Source organism: Bos indicus x Bos taurus, unplaced genomic scaffold, assembly GCF_003369695.1.
Source record: "Bos indicus x Bos taurus breed Angus x Brahman F1 hybrid unplaced genomic scaffold, Bos_hybrid_MaternalHap_v2.0 tig00002091_arrow_arrow_obj, whole genome shotgun sequence".
NCBI classification, from domain to species: Eukaryota; Metazoa; Chordata; class Mammalia; order Artiodactyla; family Bovidae; genus Bos; species Bos indicus x Bos taurus.
The window spans coordinates 65,423-87,462 of NW_020867491.1; the positions used below are offsets into that span (position 1 = coordinate 65,423).

At 41.3% G+C, this 22,040-nt stretch overlaps 1 protein-coding gene and 1 pseudogene across 1 annotated transcript; both read left to right on the top strand.

The window, feature by feature from the left end:
* The first annotated feature begins 1,519 nt into the window (after window positions 1-1,519).
* On the top strand, window positions 1,520-4,438 carry LOC113888814 (T-cell surface glycoprotein CD1a-like). Its single transcript, XM_027535796.1, is given in 6 exon segments — window positions 1,520-1,601; window positions 1,910-2,176; window positions 2,809-3,087; window positions 3,562-3,840; window positions 4,152-4,241; window positions 4,395-4,438. Coding segments are annotated over 6 exon segments (1,041 nt in total).
* Window positions 4,439-13,417: 8,979 nt separating this feature from the next.
* Window positions 13,418-20,680, top strand: LOC113888812 (annotated as a pseudogene).
* The last annotated feature ends 1,360 nt before the right edge of the window (window positions 20,681-22,040 follow it).

Sequence of the window (22,040 nt, forward strand, 5' to 3'; positions counted from 1 at the left end):
CCGCTTGCTAGTGTTAACAACGATGTTATATAATCCAAAGAATGTCTGGAGGTTGTAAAGACCTCATCAGACCTACTCCCATAATTTACATTTTAAGATAACAGAAGGTTGAATCCAAAGACTGTCCTTAGGCAGGATACATTATTGTTATATAATCCTAAGGAATGTGGAGAAAGAAAAAAAGTTTGTCCTTTCTTCCTCCTTGAGAATTCCAGACCCCTCTCTCCTTGGGGACCCCTAGACTCCCTATCAATCTGCCTAGGAACTGACTCTCTCATTCCCTTCCCCTCAAAAAGAAGATGTCCTGGTCTAAAATACTCTTTTCTGTTGATAAATAGCTCACCTGACCTGCCCTTTTTATAAAAACCTTCCATTCTATGCTGTTTCTCTGAGTGCCTTTGTAGTTGCTAGATGGGATGTTGTCCAATTCAAGAATCATTGAATAAAGCCAGAAGATCTTCAAATTTACTCAGTTAAAACTCGCCCCCCCCCCCCCCCCCCCACACACACACACATAGGCTATATATGTAACACCTCAGGACAATCTCTGAAGTCAAGATCCTGTTGGGTAAACAAAACAGTTAAGGGTCACCATTTTGGAAAATGTTGTTTCAAGAATGCTTTTTGTGTGTGTGTTTATTTTTGTCTAGAGTTTATATATTATAATAAGTCTCAACACAGCAAGATTTACAATTCTTGTTTCAGTGTTTTATACCCTAAGGGATCTAAAAAGTCTTTGAATAAGGTTATTGCATTGTGTAACATGATTCACAAGTGTAACAGATGCTTGTCCTCAGGCAGGTGCTACGTGATTGTTTGATGAGTGACTATATGTCAATGCAGGTCAAACAGAGGAGGGTTTTCTTTATGCTGCAATGCTCCTGTGATCTCTGTGATGGCTACTGGCTACTCCCTAAGAATAATGAAGAATATGTGTCAGTTTATACTGTTTCTCAGGGAAATCATAGGGGATCCTGAAAAAGCTAATAAAGCAATGAGTGAGAGCTCAGAGGCGTGAATGAGGTAGGTGGGAGTGAGAAAGGGGGAGAGAATATTTGAGGAAATATTTAAAAAAAATGCAAGAGAAAGACAGAGTAACAGAAAAGAGCAGTGGCATGAGAATTTTAAGCAGGTTGCTGGGAAGACATTTAGTTTCATGCTTTTATTTCAAGGTTGAAAAAGTCCTTACTGGTACATTCATTTTTAAATACCACATAAGACTTGGTCCATAACAGTTAGATTGGGGAAGATGAACAGGATGGAAGCTGGTGACAAGGAGAGAACTTGGAAGCCAGAGAAGAGAGTCAGAACTGGAAGAGAAATGAGCATTTGGGTAGGCGGTCTTGGGATTAGGGAAGGAGCAGATTGTTTTTTTTTTTTTTTCTTCAGACAGTGAATAAAGGGAAGGTTCATTGGTAAGAGCAGGAAGTCAGAGTAGTGGTGTTGTGTGGTAGGTTTGCTTAGAACAGAAATCAAAGACCAACTTTTCTGAGAGAAAAAAAAAACATCTGCAAATGAGATGCTGTTTCTGCAACTTCCATTGGCTCCTGTTCTCCTCGTGGGTGGAGACAATGAAGAGAATAAGAACTCTGTTCCAGAAGGTGGGTATATGTGTGTGTGAATGTGTGTGTGTGTGTGTGTGTGTGTGCGTGCACGCGCACGTGCATACCTATGTGTATGGGGTGGTTTCCCAAACCAGAAGATTGAGAATATCAGCCTAGTTTCATTCTGAGCATCCCTGACGCAGACCCCTGTGCTCTCATAGCACATAGGGCCCTGGGGCAGGCATGTGTCTGCTGAGATATCTTGCCTTTCATCTAGATTCTGAGTTTCCTTTCTTTGGCACCTTTCATTCTCCAGTCTCTCCTTCTCAATGCCCCTCCTCATTGTCTTTGTTCTTTTACCACAGACTTTCAGGAGCCCGTTTCCTTCGAAGTCATCTGTGTCTTATCCTTTCACAACAGTTCTTGGGTGCAAAGTCTGGGCTCAGGCTGGTTGGGTGAGTTGCAGACTCATTGCTGGAAGAGCAACCCTGGCACTATTATTTACCTGTGGCCTTGGTCCAAGGGCAACTTCAGCAATGAGGAGTTGATGGAACTGCAAAGTTTTTCTCACATGAGCTTCATTAGATTTGTTCAGGCATTTTACAGCCATGCCAGGAAATGGCAATTTGAATGTAAGTTCATTTTCCTTAACAGGGATTGGGGATATGGTAGGGGGTGTGTGGGTTTTACTGAGTTTATTTCTCTAAGAAACAGCCTCCAATCAATTCTGGAACTTAACTCTCCAAACCATAGCATTGCAATTGTATCCTTTTGGCAAGAGGGTATAATCCAGACCCTGATTTCGCAGAAGGTTCAAGACTTCTGCTATTTACAGACTCCTCTCTCATTGACTGCAGGCTTGTGCTTTATTATCTTGCATTTTGGTCACTTGCAAGAGCCCCTTTCCCCAGTTTCCAACTAGGCATCTATGTCTATATATTCAGTGTTATCTATATATTCAGTGTTATCTATTGTATTTCATTCATCCTGGGTTATTTTAACCCCCACTTTCTCACATTAAGTCCTTCCTTATTCTCTTGCTCATATAATTTACACTGCCTTCTTTAAATATTTTACCCTCCTCCTTATGTCATCCATCTCTTCCTATATTCCCAGTTGCCAATAATTCCCCTTTCTCTGAATATCTGATGAAACCAATCTTACTCCATTTCCTCAAATCATCTGAAATTCTCCCTTCTGTTTCCATCTTCCTTTGATTAATTTTATCTTTTTTATGTGCTCTTTTCTCTAATTTTTTTGCCAGATCCCTTTGAGGTACAGATAGCAAAAGGCTGTGAGCTGCAGGCTGGGGAAGCCCCAGTAGGCTTTATGAGAGTTGCTTATCAAGGATCAGACTTCTTGAGCTTTCAGAACAAGTCATGGGTGTCCTCTCCAGAGGGTGGAAGGAGGGCTCAGGTCCTCAGAAGACTATTCAATTTGTTCCAAGAAACCCAGTTAATAATACACAAGCTCCTCAGTGATACCTGCCCACATTTCCTCTTGGGTCTTCTTGATGCCAGGAAGGCATATCTCCAGAGACCAGGTTAGTCCCACACCCTTTTCCATTAATATTTTGTTCTAAAATCATACCTTTTCATTTCCTAACAAGGAACTAAGAGGGGGAGGGGATAATGGGTGACAATCCTAGATATGGGAAAGTGAAAGTTGCTCACTTGTATTTGATTCTTTGCAACCCCATGGTCTATTACAGTCCATGGAATTCTCCAGGCCAGAATATTGGAGTGGGTAACCTTTCCCCTTCTCCAGGGGATTTTCCCAACCCAGGGATCGAACCAAGGTCTCCTGCATTGCAGGTGGATTCTTTACCAGCTGAGCCACAAAGGAAGCCCAAGAATTCTGGAGTGGGTAGCCTATGCCTTCTCCAGAGGATCTTTCTGATCCAGGAATCAGGCCAGGGTCAATGTGGGAAAGTGTGTCTATCTAAATTGATGTGAAAATCTGAACTTCTGGGTCTGCATTAGAGTCCTCATCTGACTATCTTCCCTGTCCTCTGCAGTACGACCAGAGGCCTGGCTCTCCCTTGGCCCCAGTCCTGGCCCTGGACAACTGACGCTGGTTTGTCATGTCTCTGGCTTCTACCCAAAGCCTATTTAGGTGATGTGGATGCGGGGTGAGCAGGAGCAACAGGGCACTCAGAGAAGTGACGTCTTACCTAACTCTGATGGGACATCGTATCTTCGGGTTTCCTTGGATGTGGAAGCCATTGAGGCATCTGGCCTGAGTTGCCGGGTGAGGCACAGCAGTCTAGGAGGCCAGCACATCATCCTCTACTGGGGTGAGGAAAAACTGGAGCTCTGCTGGGATGGGAATAGGTGGTCCTTAAGCAGACTAAGAGAGCCAAGTGAAAAATTGGGGATTCTAGGGACTCCAGACCCAAAAGGAATACAAATAAAATAAAAAATATAGGAGTTGAAAATGAGAACCCTAGAGACATAGGGAAACTTGAGGTTAGATGAAGGAGGGATGAGAGAAGAAATAGGGAAGAATGAGAGGCTGTGGTGACACTCCAGTAACAAAGGAAGAGCACAGAAATGCAGTAAAAGAGTGGGTGGGTTTTGAGGACATCTGTGTGTGTCCTGTCCACAGATCATCACAGCTCTGTGAGCTGGATTGCTTTGGCAGTGAGTGTGACCTTGGTGCTCATGGCAGGTCTTGCATTTTGGCTTTGGAAGCACTGATGAGTTCTTTGTGTGCATCCTTCCTGCCCTTTTTCAAGTGTCCACTTGTCTGTCCATCCTTTTTCTTCTCTCTCTCATCAGTTTTCCTCTTCCCAGCTTTCTTCCTTCTTAGCAGTCATTTCTTACCTCCACTCCATCTTTGTTCTCATTAGGACACACCATGAATCCCCAAGCTCTATTCTTCCTTTGGAATGAGATCCCAGCTGCCCAGGAACTCAGGACACATCTAAACAGACTTAGGTGATGATGGCCTTTCCACTCTCCTTACAGAGAGTTTTTAATTGTTGTGATTTTCTGCTTAATGATCAGCTGTCAATGAAGCTAAATGCATTTTTGTGGTATTTGTCATTCTAACCTGTGTTTGGGATTTTAAATTCTGAATGGAATAAGGTCCTAGGATCCTTCACGTATTCAAATGTGAGTGCATCATCAGGCTTATTTCAGATGTTACTTCCTCCAGAGGATCTTCCCTCATTCACAAGTGGAAGCTGTCTCTGCCTCGTCTGAACTGCCATTGTAATTTAACTGAACTTTTAAAAATCCTCCTCACTTTAGACCCTTTGTTGTAGCTGTTTATTTCCCCTTTCCCTTCTATTTTATAAGCTTCTTGAGAACAAAGTCCATGTCTTTTTACTATTTGTATCTATGGCAAAATGTCTTATCTGTATGTAGTATGTTGTAAGTAAAAATCTGGGCTGAATTTATTCTGAATTTATGATCTTAAAAACATTTTTTTTCTTCCTGTCATCTTTGTAGTAGTTGATACATCTGATGCTCTTCTGGTTAAAGGTCTTTTCACTTGGCTAAGGGACTGCACTTAGTGATCTTAGTTTTTAGTCATTTCTCTGAGCAGTTGAGGAGAAACAGTTTTATATTTGACCATTCTTATTTTTTAACTCTAGAGATTAATTTGGATGAAAATATTTCTTTATATTGAGAGTCAATTGTACTGCAAGTATATCAAACCAGTCAATCCTAAAGGAAATCCATCCTGAATGTTCATTGGAAGGACTGATGCTGAAGCTGAAGCGACAATACTTTGGCCACCTGAGGTGAAGAGTGTACTCATTGGAAAATACCTTGATCCTGGGAAAGATTGAGTGTAGGAAGAGAAGGGGATGACAGAGGATGGAAATGGATGGATGGCATCACTGAGTCAATGAACATGAGTTTGAACAATTGTGAGATAGGGAAGGACAGGGAAGCCTGGGCGTGCTGCAGTCCATGGGGTCGCAAAGAATTAAACATGAGAGCGATTGAACAAATCGATTTATAAATATTCTAAAAAAAAAAAAAAGCAGAAGGCAGAATGTAGACTCATATTATTTAAAATATTTCAGTGATAAGGAACAGAGTTATCACCTTGTTAGACATATAGAATCTTGGACCTCAGCTGAGAATTCCTGAAACACAATTTGTATTTCAGCAAAACCAGCAGGGTTTATAAATGCATTAAAATTTGAGAAGCACTGATATTGGTGACATCCACAGCTGGGTATTGTTTTTGCTTTGGCTCCATCCCTTAATTCTTTCTGGAGTTATTTATCCACTGATCTCCAGTAGTACATTGGGCACCTACTGACCTGGGGAGTTCCTTTTTCAGTATCCTATCATTTTGCCTTTTCATACTGTTCATGGGGTTGCCAAGGGAAGAATACTGAAGTGCTTTGCCATTCCCTTCTCCAGTGGACCACATTCTATCACAACAGACTGGTTCCAAATAAGAAAAGGAGTACATCAAGAAAATACCCATAATACCAAAACTGTCACCCTGCTTATTTAACTTATATGAAGAGTACACCATGAGAAACGCTGGGTTGGAAGAAGAACAAACTGGAATCAAGATTGCTGGGAGAAATATCAATAACCTCAGATATGCAGACGACACCACCCTTATGGCATACAGTGAAGAGGAACTCAAAAGCTTCTTGATGAAAGTGAAAGAGGAGAGTGAAAATGTTGGCTTAAAGCTCAACATTCAGAAAACTAAGATCATGGCATCTGGTCCCATCACTTCATGGGAAATAGATGGGGAAACAGTGGAAACAGTGTCAGACTTTATTTTTTGGGCTCCAAAATCATGGCAGATGGTGATTGCAGCCATGAAATTTAAAGACGCTTACTCCTTGGAAGGAAAGTTATGACCAACCTAGATAGCATATTCAAAAGCTGAGACATTACTTTGCCAACAAAGGTCCGTCTAGTCAAGGTTATCATTTTTCCAGTGGTCATGTATGGATGTGAGAGTTGGACTGTGAAGAAAGCTGAGCGCCGAAGAATTCATGCTTTTGAACTGTGGTGTTGGAGAAGACTCTTGAGAGCCCCTTGGACTGCAGTCCATTCTGAAGAAGATCAGCCCTGGGATTTCTTTGGAAGGAATGATGCTGAAGCTGAAACTCCAGTACTTTGGCCACCTCATGTGAAGAGTTGACTCCTTGGAAAAGACTCTTTTGCTGGGAGGGATTGGGGGCAAGAAGACAGTGGGGCGACAGAGGATGAGATGGCTGGATGGCATCACTGACTCGATGGACGTGAGTCTGAGTGAACTCCGGAAGTTGGTGATGGACAGGGAGGCCTGGCGTGCTACGATTCATGGGGTCGCAAAGAGTCGGACACGACTGAATGACTGATCTGATCTGATCTGATCCACAGTAGTAGATATAATGGTCATTTGAGTTAAATTCTCCCATTCCAGTCCATTTTAGTTCTTTGATTCTTAAAATGTCGATATTTACCCTTGCCTTCTCCTGTTTGACCATTTCCAATTTGCCTTGATTCATGCATTCAAGGTTCATATGCAATATTGCTCTTTACAGCACTGGACTTTTCTTCCATTACCAGTCACATCCGCAACTGGGTATTATTTTTGCTTTGTCTCTGTCTTTTCATTCTTTTTGGAGTTATTTCTCCACTGATCTGCAGTAGCATATTGGGCACCTACCGACCTGGGGAGTTCATCTTACAGTGTCCTATCTTTCTGCCTTTTCTTACTATTCATGGTGTCTTCCCTGGTGGCTCAGAGGGTAAAGCGTCTGCCTGAAATTCGGGAGACCCAGGTTGATCCCTTTGTTGGGAAGATCCCCTGGAGAAGGAAATGACAACCCCCTCCAGTACTCTTGCCTGGAAAATCCCACTGACAAAGAAGCCTGGTAGGCTACAGTTCATGGGATTGCAAAGAGTCAGACACAACTGAGCGACTTCACTTTCACTTTCACTGTTCATGGGGTTCTCAAGGCAAGAATACTGAAATGGCTTGCCATTCCCTTCTCTAGTCAGCCACGTTTTGTCAGAACTCTCCACCATGACTCGTCCATCTTGGGTGGCCCTACATGGCACTTCCAGATATTCAAGCTGGTTTAGAAAAGGCAGAGGAACCAGATATCAAATTGCAAACATACACTGGATCATCAAAAATGCAAGAGAGTTCCAGAAAAACATTTACTTCTGTTTTGTTGACTGTGCCAAAGCATTTGACTGTGTGGATCACAACAAACTATGGAACATTCTTCAAGAGATGGGAATACCAGACCACCTGACCTGCCTCCTGAGAAATCTGTATGCAGGTCAAGAAGCAACAGTTAGAACTGAACATGGAACAGCAGATTGATTCCAAATCAGGAAGGGAGTCCGTCAAGGCTGTATATTGTCACCCTGCTTATTTAACTTATACGGAGAGTACATCATGAGAAATGCTGGACTGGATGAATCACAAGCTGGAATCAAGGTGCCTGGGAGAAATATCAATAACCTCAGATAAGCAGATGACATCACCCTTATTGTAGAAAGCTAAGAAGAACTAAAGAGCCTCTTGATGAAAGTGAAAGAAGAGATTGAAAAAGTTGGCTTAAAACTCAATACTAAGAAAACTAAGATTATGGCATCTGGTCCCATCACTTCATGGGAAATAGATGGGGAAACACTGGAAACAGTGACAGAATTTATTTTTCTGGGCTCCAAAATCACTGCAGATGGTGACTGCAGCCATGAAATTCAAAGATGCTTGCTCATTGGAAGGAAAAATATGACAAACCTAGACAGTCCATTAAAAAGCAAAGACATCACTTTGGTGACAAAGATCCATATAGTCAAAGATATGGTTTTTCCAGTAGTCGTGTAAGGATATGAGAGTTGGACCATAAAGAAGGCTGAGCACTGAAGAATTGATGATTTTGAACTGTGGTGCTGGAGAAGACTGTGAACTGTGGTGCAAGAGAAGGGCTCTTGAGAATCCCTTGGGCATCAAGGAGATCCAACCAGTCCATCCCAAATGAAATCAGTCCTGAATATTCACTGGAAGGACTGATGCTGAAGCTGAAGCTCCAATACTTTGGCAACCTGATGTGAAGAACAGACTCATTAGAAAAGACCCTAATGCTGGGAAAGTTTGAAGGTGGGAGCAGAAGCAGATGACAGAGGATGAGATGGTTGGATGGCATCACCAACTCAATGGACATAAGTTTGAGTACACTCTGGGAGTTGGTGATGGTTAGGGAAGGCTGGCGTGCTGCAGTCTCTGGGATCACAAAGAGTCGGACATGACTGAGCGACTGAACTCAACTGAACTGAACACTGGAATCCAAGAATCACATGATAAAACAATGCTTTAGATTTGAAAATGACTCAGAAAGAAAGATGAGATTAGGTTTTAGGGTAGGGACTATGAAAAGATGGAGAAGAAGACCAAGAGTTGAGATAAAGGCTTAGTGGATAATGAAGGGGAGACACAGAAAAATGAGAGAGGAGGGAGAGGCAGAGTAGTGAAAGAGGAGAACACACTGGTCAGAAGGTGTAGGAGCATAGTAAGACACAAAATTGTTGGAGCCAGACGTGTTGCTTGCCATATTCAGTTCTTTTCACTTAATCATATTACAGATAAGAAAACTAAGATCAGAATGCTATGATCGCTCCAATATACTACTATATCCAGCAAGTGTCTATCCAAGAGTTTATCTTGCTCTCAGTCCAAAGCTCCTTTTGAAGTGTGAAGCGACAGTCACTCAGTCGTGTCTGACTCTTTGCCACCCTGTGGACTGTAGCTGGCCAGGTTCCTCTGTCTATGGAATTCTCCAGGCAAGAATACTGGAGTAGGCAGCCATTCCCTTCTCCAGGGGATCTTCCTGACTCAGGGATCAAAATGGGGTCTCCCTCATTGAAAACAGATTCTTTACCATCTGAGCCACCAGGAGTGCAAAGTACTTGCTGTGAGGGGTGATAAGCAAACAGACCAGATGAATGAAGCCAGAAAAGTGAAGGGGAATCTTGAAGCAGAGTGGGAGGGAAAATGACGCCAGTAAAAGGCACATCATTGTAAGAGGCAGTAGATTTTTCTAGCAGGGAAGCTGAGATTTCTTTTGGTGGAGAGGAAATGTAGGATAAGCCTGTGAAATAGTGTAGGGAGGGGTGCTCACACCTGGGTCCTGAGGGGATGGAATTAAAGAGCTAGATTGTGTATGGAGGAGCACCAAGAGACAATTGTTAGAAAGGATATGAGATTGCTGGTGGCATAAGCACCAATGATTTAAGTCTTGACCAATGCATCAAGAAGGATCCTCAGGGAGGTCTGGTAACCCAGGGAAGAATACCAGACTCCCCTAAGATATCCAACCAACTTGATTTATAATCAAGGTGTATCCCAGCATGCCCAGATTTCTCTTCTAGGTTTTGCTGGTCCAGGGAGCAGATCTCTTAGTTCTTTTCTTTCTTTTTTTCCCCTCTGGTCACAGTCATCTCACTCCTGCCCCTACCTTATCCCTTGAGTTTGGCTTCCAGTTCTGGTTTTTCTCAACTCCCCCATTTCTCAGTATTTCTCAGTCAGCTCCTGAGAAACCCCTATCCTTTCTCCTCCTTCAGAGCTGTCCCTCATCCAACATAGCTCAGTGTATGCTCAGCAGTGGAGCTCCCTGGGAAGCTGCAGGTCCACAGTGGGGCCACAACTCAAGTACCAGCTGCTTCCTGTTCCCTGATTAGGACCAACGTTGCCCACAAAAGCTGAGATGAAGAATCAGCAGCTCTGCCCCACTTCTCTCTCCAATCATCCTCCTGATCCTCCCTCTCAGCTTCCTCTCCTTCCTCCTCCCATCCCACCCTCTGCCACTCTCCTCGTCTTTCTTCTTGTTCCTCTCTACTCCCCTCTTCTTCCTCTTCTGGGCTTCCTTCTCTCCTCCTCCATCTGTTATGTCCTTGGTCTCTCTGCCCTGCTCCCAACCTGTTGTTTCCAGCCTCCATTCCTCAGGTAGTTAACTCTTCTTCCTCTTCTTCCCACCCAAACTCAAACTGCCTCCTCCTTGCAGTTTGACCAGATATATCCCCAGACAAGATGGGTCTATTCAGGAAGAACAGAGAATTGCAATTTGGCATCTGCAATCATGGTGAGCCATGTGAAATCCTGAGAAACCCCACTTTGGGTTTCCTGACTTTATTTAATTGAGGTTTTTGTTTATTAATTTTTACATCATTAATAAGAGATTTACATCAGGATCCTTTGTGTAAACATCATACTTATTAGCATGAACTTTGGTAAAAAAAAAAACAAACCTAAAGTTTCTCATTTCATCAAGTAAGTTTTTTTGTTGTTGTTCAGTTGCTAAGTCGGGTCTGACTTTGGGACCAATGGGCTACAGCACACCAGGCTTCCTGTCCTTCATTATTTCCCAGAGTTTGCTCAAGCTCATGACTATTGAGTTGGTGATGCTACTTAACCATCTCATCCTCTGTCACCCTTTCTCCCTTTGCCTTCAATCTTTCCCAACATCAGGGTCTTTTCTAGTGAATCAGCCCTTTGCATCAGGTGGCCAAAGTCTTGGAGCTTCAACTTCAGCATCAGTCCATCAAATGAATATTCAGGGTTGATTTCCTTTAGGATTGACTGGTTTTGATCTCCTTGCTGTCCAAAGGACTCTCAGGAGTCTTTTCTAGCACCACAATTTGAAAGCACCAGTTCTTTGGTGCTCAACCTTCTATATGGTCCAACTCTCACACCTGTACATGATTACTGGAAATCCATAGCTTTGACTCTACGGACCTTGATCAGCAAACTGATGTCTTTGTGTTTTAATATGCTGTCTAGGTTTGTTTTAACTTTTATTTCAAGGAGCAAGCATCTTTTAATTTCATGGATGCATTCACCATCCACAGTGATTTTGGAGCCCAAGAAAGTAAAATCTGTCACTGCTTCTACTGTTTCTTCTTCTATTTGCCATGAAGTGATGGGCCCAGATGCCATGATTTTAGTTCTTGAATGTTGAGTTGTAAGCCAGCTTTTTCACTCTCTTCTTTCACCTTCCTCAAAAGGCTCTTTAGTTCCTCTTCATTTTCTGACATTAGGGTGGTGACATCTGCATATCTGAGGTTGTTGATATTTCTCGCAGAAATCTTGATTCCAGCTTGTGATTCATCTAGCCTGACATTTTGCATGAGGTACTCTGCATATAAGTTAAATAAACTGGGGGACAATATACAGCCTATGGTACTCCTTTCCTAATTTTGAACCAGTCAGCTGTTTCATGTAAGGTTCTCACTGTTGACCCACATATAAGTGGACCTTAAGAAGTGTTACTACAAAGCTAGTGGAGGTGATAGAATTCCAGCTGAGTTATTAACTAAAAGAGGATGCTGTTGAAGTGCTGCACTCAATATGTCAGTAAATTTGAAAAACTCAGCAGTGGCCACAGGTCTGGAAAAGATGTTTTCATTACAGTCTCAAAGAAGGGCAGTTGAAAAAATGTTCAAACCTTGATTCAATATCTAACTTAATTGCAGTTTCGGCCTTCATGAGAAATGTAATCATAATCAACCATTTTGTAATTTTGAATTGGTACCAATGAGATAATCTTCCAGGTAGGCTCTCTCCACCTTCCAGAGGAAGAAGAGGCAATCTACATGATAAAATTCTTGCCAGTCCCTTCCCCTCAAAAATATGTCCTGCCTTAAAATAACCCTTTCTTTTCTTTTGAAAATTGTTCCTCTGCAACACCTTTCTTCCTATAAAAACCCTCCGTTTTATACTGTTCCTTTGTGTACCCTTCCAGCTGCTAGAAAGAATGCTGCCCAATTCATGAATCATCGAATAAAGTCCATTAGATCTTCAAATTTACTCAGTGAAAACAATTTTTTAAACAGTCTATAGATCAAATACCTCAAGGCAATCTCTGAAGACAAGATCCTGTGGGGTAAACAAAAGAGTTAAGGGCCAGCATTTTGGGAAATGTTTCAAGAAGGCTTTTTTTTTTTTTTTTCCCCTTTGTTGTTGTTTGTTTAGAGTTTATACTTTATAGTAAGTCTCAGTACGCCAAGATTTACAATTCTTGTTTTAGATGTTTTTTCTCCCAAGGAATTTAAAACGTCCTTGAATAAAGTGGTTGTATTTTCAGCCACTACATAACACTACTCACAGGTGTAATAGACATTTGGTTTAGGCAGATGCTAAGTGATTCTTTGGTGAGTGAATATATGTCCATATAGGTCAAATAGAGGAGGCTTTTCTTTACATGTTTCAATATTCCTGTGGTCTTTGTGATGGCTACTGGCTATTCCCTAAGAATAATGAAGAATATGTATCAGTTTATACTGTTTCTCAGAGAACTCATAGGGGATTCTGAAAAAGCTAATAAAGGAACCAAGACAAGTCAGAGATATGAATGAGGTGGGGTGAAGGTGAGAAAGAGGAAGAGAATATTTGAGGAAATATTCAGAAAAGCAAGAGAAAGACTAACTGACGGAAAAGAGCAGAGGCATGAGAATATTAGATATGATGCTAAGAAGATGTTTAGTTGCATTATTTTATTGTACGAATGAGAAAAGAGGCCTTACAAATACATTGACTTTCCAACAAGATTTGGTCCATATCAGTTAAATTATAGAAAGGTGAGCAGAATGGATGTTGGTGACAAGGAGAGAAACTGGAATCCTGATAGGAGTATCAGAACTGGAAGGGAAATGAATATCTGAGTGTGTGGTCCAGGGCTTATGGAGGGAGCAAGCTTTCTTTTTTCAGTCAGTGACTAAAGGAAAGGTTTGCCTGTTGGCAGGAAGAGGAAGTCAGAATAGAGGTGTTTCGGGGTAGGTTTGTTTAGAACAGAAATCAAAGACCTACTTTTCTGTGAGAAAGGACATCTGCAAATGAGATGCTGTTTCTGCAACTTTCATTGTTCCTTACTCTCCTCCCAGGTGGTGACAATGAAGAGGGTAAGAGCTCTTATCCAGGAAGGTGCGTGTGTGTGTGTGTGCACGTGCATGCATGCATGTGTGCCTGTGTAATGGTTTCCCCAAGCTGGAGATTGAGAGTTATCAGCCCCGTTCCATTCTAAGTATCCCTGACTCCAGGCCTCTGTGCTGTCTTGAAGGCTGCATATAACTAACTCTTGGGACCCTGGGGCAGCCAAATGTTCACTGAGATGTCAATGGCTTGCCTTTTCTATTATATACCAAGTTTCCCCTCTTTGGTACCTTTCTTTCTCCATTCTCTCTCCTTCCCAATGTCCCTTCTCATTCTCTTTGTTCTTTTCCTACAGGTTTCCAGAAGCCAATATCCTTCTAATACATTTGGATTTTATGATTTTACAACCATCCCTGGGTACAAAATCTGGGCTCAGCTTAGTTGGGTGACTTGCAGACTCATGGCTGGAAAAGCAGCTCTCACACAGTCATTTACCTTTGGCCTTGGTCCAAGGGCAACTTCAACAATGAGGAGTTAATGGAACTGCAAAGTGTGTCTCACAGGAGATTCACTATAGTTTTGCAGGTATTTCACAACAATGCCAATCAGTGGCAACTTGAATGTAAGTTCAGTTCCCTCAGTGGGGATTGGGGATACAGTGCGAGGTGTGTGTGTGTGTGTGTATATCTCTGAGTTTCTTATTTCTCTAATATACATCCTCCAATCAATTTCCACTCAATTCTGAACCTTACCTCTCCCTACCATGGAACAGCAGTTGGGCAAGGTTCATAATCCAGACCCTGTCTTCCTATAATGTTCAAGACTTCTGCTACTTACTTATACATTTCCCTCTCATTGACTGCAGGCTTGTGGTTTATTATATTCCAACAGTGGTCACCTCTGACAGCCCCTTTCACTCAACTCTGACTAGATACCTTCAGTTTCCTCACTCTATGATGGACTCCTTAAAGTGTGACTTTCTTCCCCATTCAATCTCTTCAGCAATCTGTATTTACACACTCAATATAACCTATTGCATTCCACTCACTCTTGATTATTATACTCCCCACTGTCTCACTAAGTCCTTCCTTATTATGTTATTATCTATTATCTACATCCTTTATATTGCCTTCTTCAAACACTTCTCCTCATGCCATTCATCTCTTTCTCAATCTCCAACTACCACCAATTTCCTTTTCTTTGAACTTTTGTCAAGCCAATCTTGCTTCATTTCCTCAAATCTTCTAAACTTCTTCTTTCTGCTTCCAACATTTTTTGATTAACTTTTTCCTTTTAATGTCCTCTTTTCTCTGATTGGTAACTCCTCTTCCCTAGATCCCTTTGAAATACAGATAACAGAAGGCCATGAGTTGCATGCTGGTGAAGCCTCAATAGACTTTGTGTAGTTTGCTTATCAAGGATCAGAACTGCTGAGCTTCCAGACAAGTCATGTTGGTCAGCAGACTATTCAGCTTTTACAGACACACCCAGGAAATACATAAGCTGCTGAATGACATCTGCCCGTGTTTCCTCTTGGGTCTTCTTGAGGCAGGAAAGGCATATCTCCAGAGATGAGGTCAGTCCTGCACCCTCTCTCCACAAATTTTTTGTTCTAAAATCACACCTTCTCATCTTCCTAACAAGGAGCCAAGTGGGGGAGGGGATAATGGGTGACGACTGCTAACGGTGGGAAAAGTATGTCCATCTAAAATGACATGAAGCTCTGAACCTCTGAGTCTGTACTAGAATCCTCATCTGACTATTTTCTCTGTCCTATGCAGTAAGACAAGAGGCCTGGCTCTCCCTTGGCCCCAGTCCTGGCCCTGGCCATCTGATGCTGGTTTGTCATGCCTCTGGCTTCTACCCAAAGCCCATTTGGGTGATATGGATGCAGGGTGAGCAGGAGCAATAGGGCACTCAGAAAAGTGATGTCTTGGCTAAAGCTGATGGGACGTGGTATCTTCAGGTTTCCTTGGATGTGGAAGCCAGTGAGGCATCTGGCCTGAGTTGCCGGGTGAGGCACAGCAGTCTAGGAGGCCAGGACATCATCCTCTACTGGGGCGAGGAGGAACTGGAGCCCCGCTGGGATGGGAATAGGTGGTCCTCAAGCAAAGAAGGAGAGCTAGATGAAAAATTGGGGGATTCTAGGGACTTCAGACCCAAAAGGAATAAAAATAAGAAATACGGGAGTTGAAAATGAGAGCCCCATAGATATAGGAAGGAGGTTAGATGGAGTCATCTCTGATGAGGGATAGGAGAGGAAATAGGGAAGAAGGAGATCGTTGAGGCAGATACTTGAATAACAAATGAAGAGCACAGAAATGCAGTAAAACAGTGGGTCGGTTTGAGAGGACACCCTTGTGTGCACATCCATGCGCAGATCATCACTGCTCTGTGGGTTGGATCATTTTGACAGTGATTGTGCCCTTGGTACTCCTAACAGGTCTTGTATTTTGGCTTAGGAAGCACTGGTGAGTTTTTGTGTCCGTTTTTCCTACCCTTTCCCTCAGTCTCCACTTGCTTGCCCATCTTTTTTTTCTCTCTCTTTTCTCAGTTTTCCTCCTCCCAGCCCCTTTCTTCTTATCTATCAGCCCCTTCCTTCTCACCTCCATCCCATGTAGAATGACTTCCATCTCTATGCTCATCAGGACACACTGTGAACCCCCAAGCACTCTTCTCCCTTTGGAAAGAGATCCCAGCAGCTCAAGAGCTCAGGACACATGTAGACATAGGACAGTGATGATGACCTTTCCACTCTCCTTGTATACCTGTTTTGGTTGTTGTTTATTTCTACCTAATGATTGATATAAGTTAAATGTAATTTTGCAGAATTATTTTTCTATCCTGTGTCATATGGCTTTAAAATTCATAATTTAAATTCTGAATGGAATTAAGCCCAAGGGCCCTTCATGTATTTAGATGTGAATAGACAATCATGCTTATTTCAGATATCACTTCCTGAAGAAGACCTTCCCTGATTCACAAGTGGGAGCTGTCTCTGCTTCATCTAAAGTGCTATCACAATTTAACTGGATTTTGCTAAATCTTCTCCCCATTTTAGACCTTTTGTTGTGGCTATTTAAGTTCCTTTTCCCTTTTAATTTTTAAGCTTTTTGAGAGCAACATCCACGTCTTTTTACTATTTGTATCCCTGTCAAATTGTCTTACCTGCTTGCACTATGCTCTCAGTAAAAGTCTGTGTTGAGTTTGCAACAAATTTATATTCTTCTAAAACTCTTTTACTTTCTGCCATCTTTGTTGTGTTGAGACATCTGATGCTTGTCTGGTTAGAAGTCTCACTTTGGCAAGAAATTTTGCACTTTCCTAGTTATTTAGTGATTTCTTTGAGTCAAAACAGATGCAATTTTCCATTGACCGCTCTTTTAAAAAAAATTTTTGTTTTACTGAAGTATAGTTGATTTCCAATGTTGTGTGAATTTCTGCTCTAGAGCAGTGTGATTTAGTTATATATATACACATATATATATACATATAAAAAGAATATTAGAATAAATATATTTCATATTACATATATTTTATTTATTTATAATATATTAATTATTATATATCACTTAATTAATATATATTAATATATATTTCATATTCTTTTCCATCATGGTTTATCACATGGAATCGTGGTCTATTGAATACAGCTTATATCATTATATCACTTATATCATGGTTTATTGAATATAGTTCCCTGTGATATGCAACAAGACCTTGTTTATCCATTCTATAAACAGTGGTTTGCATTTGCTAACCCCAAAATCTCAGTCCATCCCTCACTACTCTGTCTACCCCTTGCCAATCACAAATCTATTCTGTATGCTTTAGAGTCTGTTCCTATTTTGTAGATAAATTCATTTGTGTCATAGTTTAGATTCCACACATAAGAGATATCACATCGTATTTCTATTTCTCTTTCTGACTTACTTAACTCAGTATGATAAGCTGTAGGTCCATCCACGTTGCTGCAAATTGCATTATTTCATTCTCTTTTTGTGGTTGAGTAGCGTTTCATTATATACATGTACCACATCTTTATTCATTCATCTGTTGATGGACATTTATGTTGTTTTCATATCTTGGCTATTGTAGGTAGTGCTACTCTGAACATAGAGGTGCATGTGTCTTTCTGGATTAGAGTTTTGTCTGGGTACATGCCCAGGAGTTGGACTGCCAAATCATGCTACTGCTAAGTCACATCAGTCGTGTCTGACTTTGTGCGACCCCACAGACAGCAGCCCACCAGGCTTCTCTATCCCTGGGATTCTCCAGGCAAGAATACTGGAGTGGGTTGCCATTTCTTTCTCCATTGTCTGGAAGGTAATCAAAAGTAATTAAACCCAGAAGCAAGCTGAGAAAAAAGAAAAAAACAAAACAAAACAAAACAACAACAACAACAAAAACACAAACCCTAAAAACCCCAGAACTACTTCAATCATAAGACAGCTCTAATTTTAATTTTTGATGAACCTTCAGACTTTCCTCTGACCATTCTTATTATCTAACTCTGGAAGCCTATTGGTGTGAAAATTTTGCCCCAAGTGTTTAAACAGAAAGAAGAAGGTGGAATATAGGCTCTAATTATTCAGGGTGGCTTAGGGACAGGTAGCAGAACTTGTTAGAAATATCAAGCCTTTCAATTCTGGTTTCCTCAGTGTGTATGCCCAGCAGTGGGATTGCTGGGTCATAAGGCAGTTCTATTTCCAGTTTTTAAAGGAATCTCCACACTGTTCTCCATAGTGGCGGTACTAGTTTGCATTCCCCCCAACAGTGTAAGAGGGTTCCCTTTTCTCCACACCCTCTCCAGTATTTATTGCTTGTAGACTTTTGTATCACAGCAAAACCAATACAATATTGTAAAGTTTAAAAAAAAAATTTAAAAAAAAGAAAAAAAAAAAGAAATATCAAGCCTTGAGTCAATGGACTTCATCTAGTAGGTCTACAGGTGTAAAGTAGAAACTTTCCAAAGAGGAACAAAAAGAAGACAAATCTACATTTGGAACACTGGCATCAATGGCAGACACCCCCAGAAAGATCCATCTGACAAAGCAGAATGGTCATCACCCCTTTTTTCCATAATACTGTGGAATGGACTTTAACAGTGCATTACTGTTGCAGAGAAGGAGTAATTGTTGCAGAGAAGAACTAATTTTGAATCCATGTTGGAAACTGTTTCTTTGACCTGTTTTTCACTGGTACTGTTATTGAGTTCAGTTCAGTTGCTCAGTCGTGTCCGACTCCCTGTGATCCCATGGACTGCAGCACACCAGGCCTCCCTGTCCATCACCAAAACTCAGGTGTATGGAGTTGGTGATGCCATCCAACCATCTCATCATCTGTCATCCCCTTCTCCTTCTACCTTCAACCTTTACCAGAATCAGGGTCTTTTCAAATGAGTCAGCTCTTTGCATCAGGTGGCCAAAGTATTTGAGTTTCAGCTTCAACATCAGTCCTTCCAGTGAACACTAAGGACTGATCTCCTTTAGGATGGACTGGTTGGATCCCCTTGCAGTCCTAGGGATTCTCAAGAGTCCTCTCCCACACCACAGTTCAAAAGCATCAATTCTTCAGCACTAAGCTTTCTTTATAGTCCAACTCTCACAACCATACATGACTACTGGAAAATCATAGCCTTGACTAGATGGAACTTTGTTGACAAAGTAACATCTCTGCTTTTTCTTTTCTTTTTTCTCTTTATTTTTTTGGAGGCTAATTACTTTACAATATTGTATTGGTTTTGCCATAGATTGACATGAATCCACCATGGGTGTACATGTGTTCCCCATCCTGAACCCCCTCCATTCCCCCTCCCCATCCCATCCCTCTGGGTCATCCCAGTGCACCAGCCCCGAGCACCCTGTATCATGCATCGAACCTGGACTGGCGATTCATTTCACATATGATAATATACATGTTTCAATGCCTTTCTCCCAAATCAAATGACCCTCGCCCTTTCCCACGGAGTCCAAAAAACTGTTCTATACATCTGTTTCTCTTTTGAGTTATTATTACCATTTTCTAAATTCCATATATTTGTGTCAGCATATTGTATTGGTGTTTTTCTTTCTGGCTTACTTCACTCTGTATAATAGGTTCCAGATTCATCCATCTCATTAGAACTGATTCAAATGTATTGTTTTTAATGGCTGAGTAATATTCCATTGTGTATATGTACCACAGCTTTCTTATACATTCACCCGCTCACGGACATCTAGGAGGCTTCCATGTCCTGGCTATTAAAAACAGTGCTGTGATGAACATTGGAGTACACGTGTCTCTTTCAATTCTGGTTTCCTCAGTGTGTATGCTCAGCAGTGGGATTGCTGGGTCATCAGATCAGATCAGTCGCTCAGCCGTGTCTGACTCTTTGCGACCCCATGAATCGCAGCATGCCAGGTCTCCCTGTCCATCACCAACTCCCAGAGTTCACTGAGACTCATGTCCATCAAGTCAGTGATGCCATGCAGCCATCACATCCTCTGTCGTCCCCTTCTCCTCTTGCCCCCAATCCCTCCCAGCATCAGAGTCTTTTCCAAGGAGTCAACTCTTCACATGAGGTGGACAAAGTACTGGAGTTTCAGCTTCAGCATCATTCCTTCCAAAGAAATCTCAGGGCTGATCTCCTTCAGAATGGACTGGTTGGATCTCCTTGCAGTCCAAGGGACTCTCAAGAGTCTTCTCCAATACCACAGTTCAAAAGCATCAATTCTTCGGCACTCAGCCTTCTTCACAGTCCAACTCTCACATCCATATATGACCACAGGAAAAACCATAGCCTTGACTAGACGAACCTTTGTTGGCAAAGTAATGTCTGTGCTTTTGAATATGCTATCTAGGTTGGTCATAACTTTCCTTCCAAGGAGTAAGCGTCTTTTAATTTCATGGCTGCAGTCACCATCTGCAGTGATTTTGGAGCCCAGAAAAATAAAGTTTGACACTGTTTCCACTGTTTCCCCATCTATTTGTCATGAAGTGATGGGACCGGATGCCATGATCTTCATTTTCTGAATGTTGAGCTTTAAGCCAACTTTTTCACTCTCCACTTTCACTTTCATCAAGAGGCTGGGTCATATGGCACTTCTATTTCCAGTTTTTAAAGGAATCTCCACACTGTTCTCCATAGTGGCTGTACTAGTTTGCATTCCCACCAACGGTGTAAGAGGGTACCCTTTTCTCCACACCCCTTCTAGCATTTATTGCTTGTAAACTTTTGGATAGCAGCCATTCTGACTGGTGTGAAATGGTACCTCATTGTGGTTTTGATTTGCATTTCTCTAATAATGAGTGATGTTGAGCATCTTTTCATGTGTTTGTTAGCCATCTGTATGTCTTCTTTGGAGAAATGTCTGTTTAGTTCTTTGGCTCATTCTTTGATTGGGTCATTTAGTTTTTTGGAATTGAGCTGCAGGAGTTGCTGGTATTTTTTTGAGATGCATTCTTTGTCAGTTGCTTCATTTGCTATTATTTTCTCCCATTCTGAAGGTGTCTTTTCACTTTGCTTATAGTTTCCTTTGTTGTGCAAAAGCTTTTAATTTTAATTTGGTCCCATTTGTATATTTTTGCTTTTTTCCCAAATATTCTGGGAGGTGGGTCATAGAGGATCCAGCTGTGATTTACGTCGGAGAGTGTTTTGCCTATGTTTTCCTCTAGGAGTTTTATAGTTTCTGATCTTACGTTTAGATCTTTAATCCATTTTGAGTTTGTTTTTGTGTATGGTGTTAGAAAGTGTTCTAGTTTCTTTCTTTTTCTTTTTTTTTTTTTTTTTTTACAAATGGTTGACCAGTTTCCCCAGCACCACTTGTTAAAAAGATTGTCTTTTCCCGATTGTATATTCTTGCCTCTTTTGTCGAAGATAAGGTGTTCATAGGTGTGTGGATTTATCTCTGGGCTTTCTATTTTGTTCCATTGATCTATATTTCTGTCTTTGTGCCAGTACCATACTGTCTTGATGACGGTGGCTTTGTAGTAGAGCCTGAAGTCAGGCAGGTTGATTCCTCAGGTCCCATTCTTCTTTCATAAGGTTGCTTGGGCTATTTGAGGTTTTTTGTATTTCCATACAAATTGTGAAATTATTTGTTCAAGCTCTGTGAGAAATACCATTGGTAGCTTTATAGGGATTGCATTGATTCTATAGATTGCTTTGGATAGTATACTCATTTTCAACTATATTGATTCTTCCAATCCATGAACATGGTCTATTTCTCCATCTATTAGTGTCCTCTTTGATTTCTTTCACCAGTGTTTTCTATATATAGGTCTTTTGTTTCTTTAGGTAGATTCATTCCTAAGTATTTTATTCATTTTGTTACAGTGGTGAATGGAATTATTTCCTTAATTTCTCTTTCTGTTTTCTCCTTGTTAGTGTATAAGAATGCAAGGGATTTCTGTGTGTTGATTTTACATTCTACAACTTTACTATATTCATTAATTAGCTCTAGTAATTTACTGGTGGAGTCTAAAGGGTTTTCTATGTATAGGCTCATGTTGTCTGCAAGCAGTGAGAGTTTTACTTCTTTTCCAATCTGGATTACTTTTATTTCTTTTTCTGCTCTGATTGCTATGGCTAAAACTTCCAAAACTATGTTGAATAGTAGTGGTGAGAGAGAGCACCCTTGTCTTGTTCCTGACTTTAGGGGA